The sequence below is a fragment of the Sebastes fasciatus genome, chromosome 16 (genome assembly GCF_043250625.1).
Source record: "Sebastes fasciatus isolate fSebFas1 chromosome 16, fSebFas1.pri, whole genome shotgun sequence".
NCBI lineage: Eukaryota > Metazoa > Chordata > Actinopteri > Perciformes > Sebastidae > Sebastes > Sebastes fasciatus.
Window position 1 is genome coordinate 18,064,865 of NC_133810.1, and position 14,347 is coordinate 18,079,211.

General features: G+C 39.8%; 1 protein-coding gene and 1 long non-coding RNA gene across 2 annotated transcripts; one reads left to right on the top strand and one right to left on the bottom strand.

Annotated features, from left to right (window-relative positions):
• The first annotated feature begins 686 nt into the window (after positions 1 to 686).
• LOC141752768 (uncharacterized) lies at positions 687 to 1,933 on the top strand. The gene is made up of 2 exons (XR_012590334.1): positions 687 to 748; positions 836 to 1,933. It is a non-coding gene; the product is annotated as an uncharacterized LOC141752768 (long non-coding RNA).
• A 1,039-nt stretch (positions 1,934 to 2,972) lies between these two features.
• LOC141752767 (transmembrane protein 47-like) lies at positions 2,973 to 12,375 on the bottom strand. The gene is made up of 3 exons (XM_074610928.1): positions 11,991 to 12,375; positions 6,874 to 7,014; positions 2,973 to 3,907 (listed from the first exon to the last, which is right to left on the bottom strand). Exons 1-3 carry the CDS (start codon positions 12,205 to 12,207, stop codon positions 3,726 to 3,728), a joined length of 540 nt encoding a protein of 179 aa, XP_074467029.1. The 5' UTR covers positions 12,208 to 12,375; the 3' UTR covers positions 2,973 to 3,725.
• Between the last annotated feature and the right edge of the window lie 1,972 nt (positions 12,376 to 14,347).

The following is a 14,347-nucleotide window of genomic DNA, read 5'->3' on the forward strand; positions in this document are numbered from 1 at the left end:
AGTGGAAGCGTTATTGAAATATATAATTTCCACTGCATGATATCTTCTTTCATGTTGGGAAAGTAACCATCTGGCTCCAGGCTGACTGCTGTTTTTTAGTGTTTGATCCAACATTCATTGACATCCACAAGGTCAGCTAAGCAGCTGACAGCTTCTCACACCAGGTCGCCTTGTTCACAACTGACCTTCCATGTGCATGTATATGTTTATGGGTAATTGTGTCTCTTGTTTGCTTCATTTGGCTCATTGGCAACCAAACATGATTAATCAGTAGGGAAATAATAAGGGGAACTCTAATAAAGCATGCACACACACTGATATTCTTTATTTTTACATCCTGGGTGAATAGGAACTGCTCAGATTATTTGGATGCAACCTCTGACTGCTGTTTCTCATCAAAATGAAGCACGCTTGCTGAATGACAAAACAGAAGATAAAGGATGCTCACTGAATGATGAGTTGAGAATGCAAATGATCTGATTGTTGTATTTTCCATGCACAGTGTTCAGTACAGCAGCAGTATGAGGGTATAGTGGGACCCGGGGGACTGCAGGGCAGCACAAGCGTGATAGTGGAGGAGAAGTGAGTAACTTTTTTCAGGTTAATATGTAATTTTGGTGGAGCCAAACTTGATAGAGGATTGGTTGGAGGGTAATGTATACCCCAGGTGTTACTCTTTCAGTCCATTTATCTGTCTCACTAGACTGCTGAGGACGTCCACTGCCGAGGAGGAGCTGAACAACTTCAGGTTTGCACTTATAATTGAATATGTTGGATTTTTTTTTAGTACATCTCTGCATAATTCTATCACTAAAACAATAATTTCACTTCTCAGGCACCAAGATGTCCCATCTTTGTCTCTGTCCCCCAGGCTCAGTAACTGGAATCTGTCCCTGCAGAGTGAAAGAGTGCAGGGCCTGGCTGGTTACTGCACCCAGGGGCCAGGCTACTCTCCAAAGGACACATTATCTTCATTGCTGTGAGATTTACAATCGAATATGACTGGATGTGTTGTCTGTCTCCAAACAGCTGGAGTTAAGGATTTTTCATGCTTTAGTTTGTTTCCTCTGCTGGCATACAGAAAGACTTGTGCTGATCCTCTGCAGCGGTGGGAAATGCTGTGGTTATGTCCAAAGTATTCGGAGATGAGAGCATGTTGCTGCAGCTGCAGAGATGCAGAATTATTCTAAAAAAAAAAAAAATCTGTTTTAAAAATGTAATTTATTTAAAAATGAGTAATTACTTTATGATATACATTTTGGGATGGTGTTTCAGGTCAGTATTACTGTCTGGTAATTTCTTTTGTATCAGAACAACCTTAAAAGTGACATATTTGAATGCAGGCAAAAACAACAAACAAAAACTAAATGATTCATATGAAACATATATCTTTTTCTCCCTCTGCTCCACTTCTTCATTTTCATAGAGCATAGAGTAAGAGTCACCTAAAAAAACCAAACTGATTTTGATGGCTCTCACAACACCAGAGATACATCACATTTGACCACTAGGTGAAAGAAGACGTTGGAGTTAATGGTGTGGGTGTGGTCAAACATGGTGCTCATGGTGGAGGCTAGTAAACAGAACAAGATCACAGAGGAAATGAGCAGCTGGCACATAGATTTACTGCCTTTGAACGATGCCTTTGGTGAGATATTTTGTTAAAATTCATATTCCTCTTTAATATGCAGTGGCATGTAATGCAAGAATAGCAGTAACTGTGCGGGTGGAGTGCTGAGACCTTTGACCTTTACAACACACCAAAACTTGTGAATGAATTATATAAAACCCTCTTCTGCCAAATAAGAGCAAAGAAAACCTGCTCTGGGAAAGACATTGGCATATTATGTGAATATACTGTGGCTGTTAGTGTGTCCTTAAAGGTTTAAAATATTCTTCTACAGACAAATAAATGTTTTTTTTAATATCCTGAGTCAATGTTATACTTGTTCAAAGTGTCCCCTCACTGTCAAATCATCTTTGTTTTTCTCCAATAATGTTTAACTAACATGCTTTACATGTGTGTGAGGGACCGGAAAGTAACGCGATCACGTCAGTGTCACGCTTTAGAAACTGTATGATGGGTGCCCTCTCCGCCAGCAGGTCATGTAACCACGTCACCTTTAACACGTGAGTCACATTTGAGAGATTCCCGAGAGGTCACCGCTATTATAAGACAACCACTGTCACCTCTCACTCTCAACACACCACATTACACCATTCACAGGAGTCGAGTATCAGGTTCACATGGCACAGTAATTCGGGTATTTTCTCCCCTTGGAGCTGTTGATTCGGTTGGGAATATTGTCCACAGCTGGGGAGTTTTCACACTGCTGCAGCTGGGTAAATTGTTTATTTACGGACGTCCCCCTTTCCAGGGATTATTTATTCAGCTGTTGTATTTTTAACTCTGGAGGGGGGGGGAAGAAAGTGAGAACAGGGAAACTTCACACCAGGCTGCTCAGATGTGGCAGTGCCTTCTGTTTCACACAAAAATAAAAGAGATCTTGGACAAAAACATGAATAAACTACCTACAGTTATGATGTGCAAACTAAAAGGTAGCTTCAATTTGAATTCCAGCCTATGATCTATCCATGACAAGCAAATAATGTGGCAGCACTGTAAAAAATGTCCCAGATAATTACATGAAATGCACACATCATCTCCTAGGAAGTTGTAAAGTTTAACTGCAAAAAACATGTCTTGAGGTCTGCAATAAATTGTTTTATGTTGCTCATTATGCAATGTGTTGTGTTTTCACACATCAACTAGCTGCGAACTTGCAACCTGGGGATACCTCTTTAAATAGCCTGGGTTGGCTTCCTCTGAGGAATGTGTGCTCTGGATAATGAAAGTGTTTCACATTTTTGTCTCATTGCTGTTTGGTTAAAAAAAGACACCCCTGATGCTCACCCTCTCTTAATATTCAGTCAGGGGTCACTTTGTGAACAACATAAATTCACACTCCTAATACTCCCAAAACTACAATTGTTTATTCTGGATTTCCCTTCATGTAGAAATACTTTGTACACATTTACATTTGAAACAAACTAGTGTGAGTTTGCAAACAACCTATAAACACTCGAAAGCTCAAGCATATATCAGAGCGGTTTAATTTACACTTCTAATATCAGAAGGCTTAGCGTTACTAGATATGTTTCAGATAGAACACAAGGAGGGGGAAGTTTCCAATATTTATAAAGTGGATGCCATAAATACATTAACAAAAAGCTTCATGAAATGCTACAAAAAGAATAAAAAAGGAAATGTAGAGATACGTCAGTCCCTTTAAAATGTTCAGTCACTGCACATTCAGGTCTGTGCTTATAGGATCTACTGTGCCGCTTCTCTAACAATAGAGATCCAGGTCAACGTGCGGTGGAAACGTCCAGCATCGGAGGCTCGTGCCTGTCCAGAAAGCTCTCTGTGCTTTAGCGCTGCCACCTCATCCCTGATACCGGCAGGGCTGAGGGACCTGCGTGGGAGGAGGGGAGGCGGGGGTCCTGTTCATTCGTTCAGTCCTGGCCTAAATTAGGCCTTTACAACCTGTCTAAAAATACCAGAGAGAGCAAGAGAAAGAGAGAGACGGGGTCTGTGCTCACATTAGCTGTGTGCAGAGTGGAGAAAAGTAGCACACCTCCTGTATGGGAACTCTGTGTGTGTGTGTTTATGTGTGTGTTTCCAGTGGCGGGTGGGAGGGGGGGGGGGGGTTTGATAAAAGGACTCAGTACATGGTGTCCTCGTATACATCCGTCCGCAGGCAGAAGAGGATCCCTCCGCCCAACATGAAGATGGTGGCGCCCCAGCCGAGCCCGTAGCCCCAGTTGAACTCATGATAGGTCTGAAGAACCGTTCCGTCGATGAACTTGATCGGGTAGAGAACCAGAGCGCAGGCCTGCAGAACCACTAGAACCACAAAAAGAGATTCAAACATTAGATTTTACAGCATGTCTATAACAGAAAACACTGCAGGATCTACTTTTACCTGATGTTTTATTGCACTTGTGTGTGCTCTGCACCTCTCATAATTTTAACATTTATTTAACCTGTTTTACTCCTCATCCTGGTGCTGCTACTGCAAATATTTCCTCTTTTCAAGATTATTCCCTCTTTCAATCTATCTATTGGATTTCTTCAGACATTCCTCATTTCACACCTTAACAAGGCGTAAGTTTGTGCTTTCAGCAATTCCATTTAGTCCATAAAAATGCACCATTCATGTAAAAACTATACGTTAGTGGCCTTGCTTGTGTAAAAACACAGATCTGACGCAGCCGCAAAGGCAGAAATGTGACTGCAGCTGGTTTTAAAAAGAGGCTGAAGGATAAAGGGTAGAAGGAAGGTGTTTTTCAGTGTCTGCAAAGACAACCAAGGTTCACTGAAGGTAACCAGAGAATGGTTATATAAAGTGATTATGATCCTCAAGTCGGTGTATCTGCTGCTTCAGATGATCTCATCAAAATGACCCTCTCTAAAGATTTTCTATTACAGGAATAACAATGAAAATTTTGAGTGTTTTTAAGAGCCTATGAATTAAAACAGGAATATGTCAAAACAGGCTTAACATAATTTGAGCCTTGTGCTATTTACATTTAGTGTGACGCCTCAGTACCAAACCTTTATTACTTTACTACACCTCTAAATAAATGGTATGATGAAAAACACTAATCAGAGCTATTTAATTACATAACAGTATAGAGAGATTTGAGGAGTAAATTGATTGATTTATTACTCTTGATTCATGTAATGCTAATAAAACAACTAGTTGTCTGACAAACAATAGTAAAATATATTTAGCTATGATGAGCATTTAATAATCATTTAATTGTAATAGCCCTTTTCAAACAAGGACTATGAAATGTAATAAATAGATTTACTGTAAGATCTATTTCTCATCCAGTCTGACATCTCCATAAAAGAAACATCAAGAGAAACATCTTTATATGACACTCCTCCTTGTGGGTTTCTTGCTCTTCTGAAGTGGCCTGTCTTTTTCCCCTGACTGATTTAAACAGCACATTTTGGCACCCCAAATGCCTGTGCATTTCCTAACAATCGTCATTATTCTTTTGGCCTTGACATCACTGAAGGAAAATGACTTTAATGCCTCCATCATTGTGAGACATTTTCCCTTTAATTCATTCAGGACCATGAATGCGTCATTGTGGGGGTACCGGCATGTGTGCGATCAAAGGCGTACTGTGGTCTATGCTCACACCAGCTACCTCAGTTCCCTTTCGGGCATGCCAGGTGACTCTTGAGGAAGGGACTCGACTATGACTCCGCCTTTCCTTCCTACAGGACGGAGCAGTGGGGCGTGCGGGAGGCACAACGGCAGCTAAGGAATGTGGCGGTGTTGATGGAGCCCAGACTGACCTCGCAGCCCGCTGAGGTCATATTTCTGGACAGAAAATAAATACCACACAGCCACAGTCCTGCCAAGGGGCATTTAACAGAGTCCAACCCCTCTGCTGCTGCTGTTGCTCTGCTGTAAGGAGACCTTTCTCGCAAGGCTCTTAAAGCAATTACACACAGGAAAGGATAACACCGCCTTCCCACGCTTTTCAGTAAATGGCTCACAGTCAAAGGAACAGCCATTAAGTCAACTGCACACACTAGTCCTTTGTGACTGATGGTTTCAGAGACAGAACAAGACAAAAATCCCCATTCAAACTTAGATTAAACATTTTTCCGCACCGTTTGTCAACATTATGTTCCAGTCATTCAGTCTAATCTATGAAATGGGCCACACCGACACATCAAATGGAAAATAATAGGTGTTTTATGCATTATTTTATGCAGATTTTTGCAGAAATATATACTCTTCATATTGACATATTTGGTACCGACAGAAACCTTAGCGGATTTTGAAATAAACTTAATATCTTTGCACACCCCATGGGTTTTAAACAATGAACACAACGCAGGGAATCTGGGGTTGAGGCAGATATTATTACATATCAGACAAATGTTAAAGAAATAGTTTGACATTTGGGGAAACACACTTGTTGACTTTCTTGCAGAGAGTTAGACGAGAAGATTGGTACCACAGATATGAGAGTGGTAGCAATCTTCTCATCTACAGAAACTCTCACAAAGAAAGCAAATTGAAGTGTTTGGATTTCCCAAAATGTCAAACTATTTCTTTAAGTTTGTAAATAATTTAACTGCAAGAAAAGTGGCGTTATTTGTGATGCATGGACAGGATGTCTGTTTCTTATATAATCCAGTTTTATTTTTCAAAACTGGAACTGGGCCTGCGATAAGTAGCGGTAAGTGGTCAGTCTTTAATCGCTGTTGTTAAAGTAATGTAAGCACAGGCTATGAGTCACTTATTGCAACGCCTGCACAGTACACGGAACAATGTGACTGCTTTGGTTTTAATTATATGTCTCATAAATAGATCCTCCCTCAACAGTGTCAAAATGTGGCTTCACCCAAAGGACCTTCTCACAAAGCATGCAGGAGAAGTGCAGCCCAACTATGAGGCCGTGCTGGGTGAGGAGTCTGTGGTGGCTTTTTTTTTTTCCTCAGTGACTTCACTTCGTTGGTAAGTCTGCAAATTCTGCGGCTGCTTTTTCTTGGCTCATGATCCGGCAGCTCCCCAGACTCCACACCACAGAAAGAATGAGCTCAACCAAACAAGCTTCATTCAGCTGCTTCTTTCCTTCTGCGCCCTTCTATTTAAAAACAAAAAAACCCTGTCTATATGGAAATTACTGTGGTCGCGGTGAACGTATATGTGCCGTCTTTCTGTTTCCAAATGTGCATGATGTGTTGGAACATTGGATAAACATTCATGTAAGGGAAAAAAAGTGCAAATGATTTAAGAAGTTTGGTGGTAGTAATAGAAAAGAAGAGGAAAGACGTACCTGCAGTGAAGAGGAACACAGCCACGGTGCGGTAGTGCCGTCTCTGTGTCCCCCGGCAGAGGGAAATCAGGGCCACCAGAAAGGCCAGGAGAGTTGCCACGGCACCGGCCACCAGAAGCACCAGAGTGGCAATCTGCCAGTCTGCGGGACGAGATGCACGCAGGTTAGAGTGCAGCGACAAAAGCTCGATTCAATGAATTGAACCGCTGTGTTGACAAACACAAAACAAGAGCTAATCCCACAGAGTGAAGCGAGTGGCGCAGAACAGACCTGCACGAGAGACAGGAACCTGACTAACTCAGTCGGTAGTCAGATTAAACACACTAAATCAGCATGTTATTACAAGTAATTATATGAGATGCATGTTTGTATTTCAAACTTGAAGAAATTATTCTTATCAACAGCTGATAACATGTAGATGAAGATAATACTCTCACTCATACATTGCTGCGTTTCAGTGCAAGTTGGTATTTACTCTCTCACAGTAATTTGTAGTACATTGTCTAATGCTCGTCTATCTCCATCATCCATAATATTTCTACTGATTTTTATATGAAAATTAAAGGAGGACCTATTATGTTTTTTTGTTTTTTACTTTCCTTTAGCATGTTATATTGTTTTTTTGTGCATGTTAAAGATCTGCAAAGTTACAAAGCCCAAAGTCCACGCCAAAGGGAGTTACTCTCCCCCACTCTGCTCCTCAACTGCCTGAAACACCTTGAAGTCCCGCCTTTTCTTCCGTAACGCGGTGATGTCACCAAGTAACACATTTGCATAATACCTGCCTAGCGGCTAGTTTGGAACGCTCTAAAAAAAAGTTAGTTAGAGTGGAGCAGGAGTGGAGTCCAAGGAGTTTGGTTCGGTTGACCAATCACAACAGAGTGGGCCAGCTGACCAATCAGAGCAGACTGGGCTCTGATAGGGAGGGGGGAGCAAGAGCTCAAAAAGAGTGTTTCAGACAGAGGGTGAAAAGAGGTGCTGCAGCACAGCCGGTATGAGAAAAATAAAGTGTTTTTTAAGCATTAATGCATGTAAACATATTCTAGTAGAAACCCAAAATACAAGTATGCACCTGTTAGGAAGTTAGGAAGATTTCTTTTTGTCTATTTTGGCGAAATTCTCTCGGCTAAGTAATCATGACTGTGGTGTTTTTGCACTGCAGTGTGTTCAATCTCCTTGGAGTTTGTGCTCGTGGCTGCCAGCCTTTTCCATGTCGGGTCAGCCATGGTGGCCCTTTTAACAGCACATTTATTCTGTTTATTCCAAACAAACTCCAGTCGTCCCTGGTGGAAAAGTAAAGCTCATCGCTTCCTCTGCGTCAAAAGATTCTTCCCCGGAAAGACCTACAAACTCTACGTTGTTAAAACGGCACATTTTATAAGCTTTTCTGAACTGAGCTTAACTCTCTAGTCAGTAAAGCATTGATGCGGAGTCTGAAACCAGAAATGTATTCAGACATTTTTCTTTTCCATTCCTGTCTGCATTGTACATTCCGTCTTTGATGTCCCTGAATGTTCCTTGAAGGCCTAACCTCAGAAGACTCGACTCAAAAGGAGAATTTGCATTTGATGAACAATCTTCGCTGGGTGTATCTCTCTCTCTCTCTCTCTCTCTCTCTCTCTCTCTCTCTCTCTCTCTCTCTCTCTCACAAAGCTCCAGATTGACTTCAGGATGGTAAAAAGGAACTTTCCCCCCAATAACACATCTGAACTCGATTTGATTCAACCTTCAGGAAACATTTTTTTCCTAACATCTTTGGTCCATTATGTGGTTAAAATTCTGGTTTAGTCTAAAAATAAACACCTTCTCTTCAAAGAATATTAAACAGTGCACTCAAAACACTCACTGATGCTGCAAGTCATAACACTGTTTTCATTTGCATTGTTTTAGTCGCTTGAAATTGATTCTGCACTGAATCGCGTCCGCCCGATTGCGTCACTCCAAAGATAGACTGAAATTCAAGAATCTTGGGATGAGAATGTGTGCCTAATAAATCTGCTTTGCCTTTTGGGTGAACTGCCACTTTAACCTCAACACGCCCCTCCACTGTTGCTTTAATGAGCCCTGCACACACTCAAAGCAACAAACCCGCCTCCTATTCACCCCGACACATTCCACAACATCAGAGAGCGGTCAGTCACCCTGAAGCTGTTCACCCTCTTCAGAGCTGTGCATGTTTGTGTCACTCAGGCCTCTTAAAATGAATGAAATCTAAAATATTTTTCAGTCAGCTACTGTATGTTTAATAGAGACAATGCTACTAACTACAAGCCAGCCTATTGTACCAGCCACCAGATGATAAATGCTGGTAAATCTGGTACATTTAATGAGGATTTCCTCCCCTGGTGGGGAAAGGAAGGGGGTTGGAGGCATAAACACTCCTGTCATGTGGCTTCTTTGCGTGACAAAAGGCAACCTGGTGGGTCCAGGCCTGGTGAGGTGGATGATGATGATGATGGGGAAGATGCTGAATGTGTCTCTTCAAACCCACTCAAAGCCTTCTGTTGGATGGAGTGGCTTAACTCTTTAATGTTTCAACATGCGTGTGTTCAGTTTTCTGTAATGTCTTATCCTAAACATGGACACTGAATTGACCTAGAAATAGTGTTAAAGCATCAATGTCACTCATATCTGATTCACCAGCTTTGTTAATTGATTTACTATTAATAATATCACGGAAAACACAGTGATAACAAACAAGTAAAGTGCAAAATCTGAGAAAATGTTGTCAAGTATAAAATTGTTAACATCTTTCCACAGCTCATATTTAAATTTACAGGACAATTTACATCTATGTCTTTTCTTGTGTGAGAAATGTTTCACTGGATAGAATCTATGGATCAATTTAAAGTGGCAGTAGGCAGTATATTTTTGGCATCATTGGGCAAAAATTCCATAATAACCTTTCAGCATAATTGTAATTCAAGTGTTCTGAGAGAAAACTAGACTTCTGCACCTCATCATGGCTCTGTTTTCAGGCTTTAAAAAAATCTAGCCCGTGACGGGAGACTTTGACCAATCACAGGTCATTTCATTGAGAGACCATTCCTATTGGCTGTGTATTAACGTAACATAATATTGATTCATATTTGATCAGCGCTGCCTAGTTTGACCGTTTGGTTGGTGTTCACGAGTGATTGACAGCCGGCTCTCATAGACAGCAGATGGATAGCGGACCTCAAATCAGCTCTTACTGCTTGTTTTCCTCTGGTCTGTGAAATCTTGCAGATGTTGTTAGGAGCACCGGAGGACACAGAGGCATATGATTTTTTTCTGGTTACCTGTTTCATGTACTACTGTCACGATATAGCGACCGTTTTATAGAAATAACTTTTTTTAATCATATTTGCTCCAATCTCGCCTATACTTCAGCTTTAAATGACACCTCTTTTACCTTATTTGTTAGATAAGGACCAAACTTTCTTCCAGTCACTAACAAAATTACTCCAGTAAAATCATGCTGCTGGAATAGAAACCATGTTGTCCTGAAACAAGGCCCTGATTCTGGAGTTCAAACAATTCAAACAAACTTTACCTAATGGAGATTGAATTGGGTCAGAGTGGTCAACATTCTTATATAACATGTACATACCAAATGGGATAGCATCAAAAACTATAGAAAATTATTTTGGGGTTATTGATATATTGTACCTGGCGAGAAATTCGGAGTAATTGTATAGTAGTCCTTCTCTATTAAACAACTGACTCACGAGCATAATACCATATATGGTATAATATAAAATATTATAGTTGTTCCAAATACAACATCTGCTTGCTCATGGATTAGTCAAACCTTTCTGGCAGTGCTGAGCATCACAATGTGTGTTGACACCACGTCACTGCTCTGGTATGAACAGAGAAAATAAGCGTTCCAACAGCACAAGAGACCCTGAATGCCTCATCTGCTGCACAGAGAACAACAAGCCAACTAAAACAAAGTCTTCCTGGGAGATGGTGGCCGGAGCTGCCAGTCTGCTCGTACAGTTCAACAAACATTCCTCTTTGTTATTGTCAAACATAGGATGTGCAGCCTTAGTGTAGCAATAATAACAGGCCACTGAGTTTAAAACCATCCAGAGTCACTACATATGGCACAATTACCAGTCCATGATAATGTTTTTTGTATTGTTTTTTCATGTTTTGACATAGCCTATAACATTTGTTTACAAAAAGACACAGCAACAGGTGAATTAAACTGCACTGAGATAGCCTATTAAAGTAGGGATATGTATAGGTTGTGAATAGTTAAATATATATTGTTGTCCATAAATATGTTTTTGCTGAATTTTTGGACACATATAATGTATTAATTCTGTATTAAAAAAGACAGCAATAACAGCCGAATAAAGCTGTATTGAACAAAAATTGGATGCCTCTGTGTGGTGTTTTTAAACTTGATTGTCAGATAATTAGCAACATTAAAGGAACTGTATGTACGTTTTTAAACTTATAAACGTGTTTTAATCCTTTTTATTGACAATTAGTGAACAGGTTGTAACTTAACCTAAAAAATGCAACTTTCTGGGTTTCCTCTATCAGCCTGTTGATTGCTTTTAATGTGAAGAATGCGGGACATTTTTTTCTGTAAAATTCAACGAATGTGACGCCATGCACGCTCGCGAGTGCCTAACGTTTGGTTAGAAATGGATTCCGCTAACACCAACAAACGACCAGCCTCCACCACAACTCAGACTCCAACACAAACTCCACGGATATACGTGGAGAAAAACGTACATACATCCCCTTTAACTGTAATATAAGAAAGTATATCAGTATGCGATTCCTTAACTCTCATATTGACTTTCAATACTGTACAACAGCATAATAGAATTTCTGAAATTCAGTTATGACTTTTGGCTTTGGTGTGCCCCCCCAAGATTTCCATTGGCCCCATCTGGCCACCCCTAGGACACATTTCTGGGGGCGCCACTGTGCGCATTACGCATTGTACATTATACTGTATAAATGGCAAAAAAAAAGTACTTTACAGTACTACAACCTTGAGATCGCAGCTTTTCCCACAATATCTGGTTATTCCAACAACATAACAGCATCCCAACTCCAAGGACAGGAAGTTATAAACAACCAAAAAGGTGCAGCCACAAAGTGATTCCTACCAGATGTGAGGATGGAGAAGCAGCTCCACTGAGCCTCCTCTGTCGGATCGCGAGCCTCGGACTGGGAGCAGGACTCCCACAGAGACAGAGAGAAGTGGTCCGCGGTGACCCAGGATGGACTCAGCAGAGCCACCACGTCCAAGCACAGCGCCAGGAAGACGCACAGCAGCGCGATGAGCTTGAAGGGCCGGAACACGTATACCTCGTTCACAGACATCCTCTGTGAACTACCAGAGACTTACACACACAGTCACACACACCCAGCTGCAGGTCAGTCAGTCACTGTGGGAGAACGAGCTCACTGGAGGTCCGCGTGCGTCCTCACCAACCATAGCCTTCACTGCTTTGTGTGTGTGTGTGTCATGGATGTGAGTGTGTGTGTCCAGCTGGAAAAGTTTAACGGGAGACATCCGGTTGGATCGGGTTTTCAAAATAATTGCAATTCTGTTTGGGCCACGTGATAAATGAATTCTGAGATTATCCGAGAAATATATTCTTGTGGCAATCCTCCTCCATAATATTATTGTCAAGTACCAGCTTGACTCTTTTGCATTATAGAATGTTTTAGAGACTCAATCAATTTAGTATTTTTTTTTTTTTATTATTGCTGTTCTTATGCTAATTAATCTATTATTCTACAATATGGTAATGTAAATCTATCTTATCTGACTGCCCCCCCCTCCCAAAAAATATATATATAGTAATAATAATAATAATAATAATAATAATAACATTACTACTACTACTACTAATAATAATAATAATAATAATGATAATAATAACACTAGTACTACTACTACTGATAATAATAATATTGATAATAATAATAATAACATTACTACTACTACTACTACTACCACTACAACTACTACTTTTACTACTACTACTAATAATATTAATAATAATAACACTACTACTACTACTACTACTACTACTACTACTACCACTACTACTACTAGTACTACTACCACTACTACTACTACTACTACTACTAATAATAATAATAATAATAATAACACTACTACTACTACCACTACTACTACTACTACTACTACTACTACTACTAATAATAATAATAATAATAATAATAACACTACTACTACTACCACTACTACTTATAATAATAATAATAATAATAATAATAATAATAATAATAGTAATAATAATATGAATAATAACAACAACAATAATAAAAAGAATGCACAAAAATCAAGTTAATTTTACTTTGTTTGTTGCAGTCACTTTCTGTTTCTAAATATTATAAAATTCAAAACAAGAGTAACAAAAGAATGGGTCAAATGAATAAGCCACTAAACATTATACAAATCAATAATTATTCAAAACTAATCACAAATTTACTTGGCGGCCATGATTTGTGTGGTACTATGAGGGGATATTGGCTGAACCTTAGAGGACTACAAAACATCTGGGAAGAAAGTCACATGATAATACATACACTTACAATTCATATAATTTTATATATTTGTTATTTGAGACTCAGTAATTGGCTCAGTGCTTAGTGCTCAGTACAGAACAGCAGTCCTGCTCAACCACACCTCAGTTTCTGTGCTTTTATTTTGAAAGCCAGACTTGGTTTATTTAGGAAACCAGACTTGTTTACTCTCTTTGGAGGCAGCAGCATCTTTTCAGAGGGTCAGGAAGTTAAAGGCAGTCAGAAGAAAGTGCGGCAGAGAGGTATAAATTCATCAGCGTTGTCCACACATACACACAGGTTTGCAAGAAGGGCAGGTGACTTAATGCAGAGAGGAAAGACATTAGTAAACATCAACACTGCAGCAACAGCAAGGATAAGGACATTAAATCAATAGTTGAATTGATTAAATTAATATATGTTTTCCTTCCTTGTATCAGACTCAAAGGTAACAAAAACATATCTGCTGTATTTGCAGTTATTCACACACCTCCAGAAGAGGAGTGATGCTGATACATGCAACCAAAATATTATGCATATGTATCAACATTCATAAGAAACCCGACTTAATATGTACAGATTGTTTTCCACTATCTCAGTTTAGACAATAATGTAGTCTGGGATTAAAGGGGCATTAAAGTGGAAGCAGACAACTTTTCAACTAGCCAACAGGCTAGCTGATCAGCTTATGATCATAACATAATATAATAATTTTCACCACTGCTCATTTGCTCAGTCCACTACTGCCCCCTACTGGCCTGGACAGGCTCCAACACTGATCTACATAAAATGGACAAACAGAATACTAATCCCAAAAATACAATTTATTTTATATCAAAATAAAATAAATACATAAACAACAATGTGACTACATTCTGTGTGGGTCACATTCTTCCAAAGACAAAAACATAAACTTCCCTAAATA

What these genes read in the sequence shown, in the direction of transcription:
- LOC141752767 (XM_074610928.1), bottom strand. Translation starts at nt 12,207, where the DNA reads ATGTCTGTGAACGAGGTATACGTGTTCCGGCCCTTCAAGCTCATCGCG. An exon ending in CTTCTCCATCCTCACATCTG is followed by an intron (nt 7,015 to 11,990) that starts GTAGGAATCACT and finishes CTCGTCCCGCAG; the next exon opens with ACTGGCAGATTGCCACTCTG. An exon ending in TGTGTTCCTCTTCACTGCAG is followed by an intron (nt 3,908 to 6,873) that starts GTACGTCTTTCC and finishes TTGTGGTTCTAG; the next exon opens with TGGTTCTGCAGGCCTGCGCT.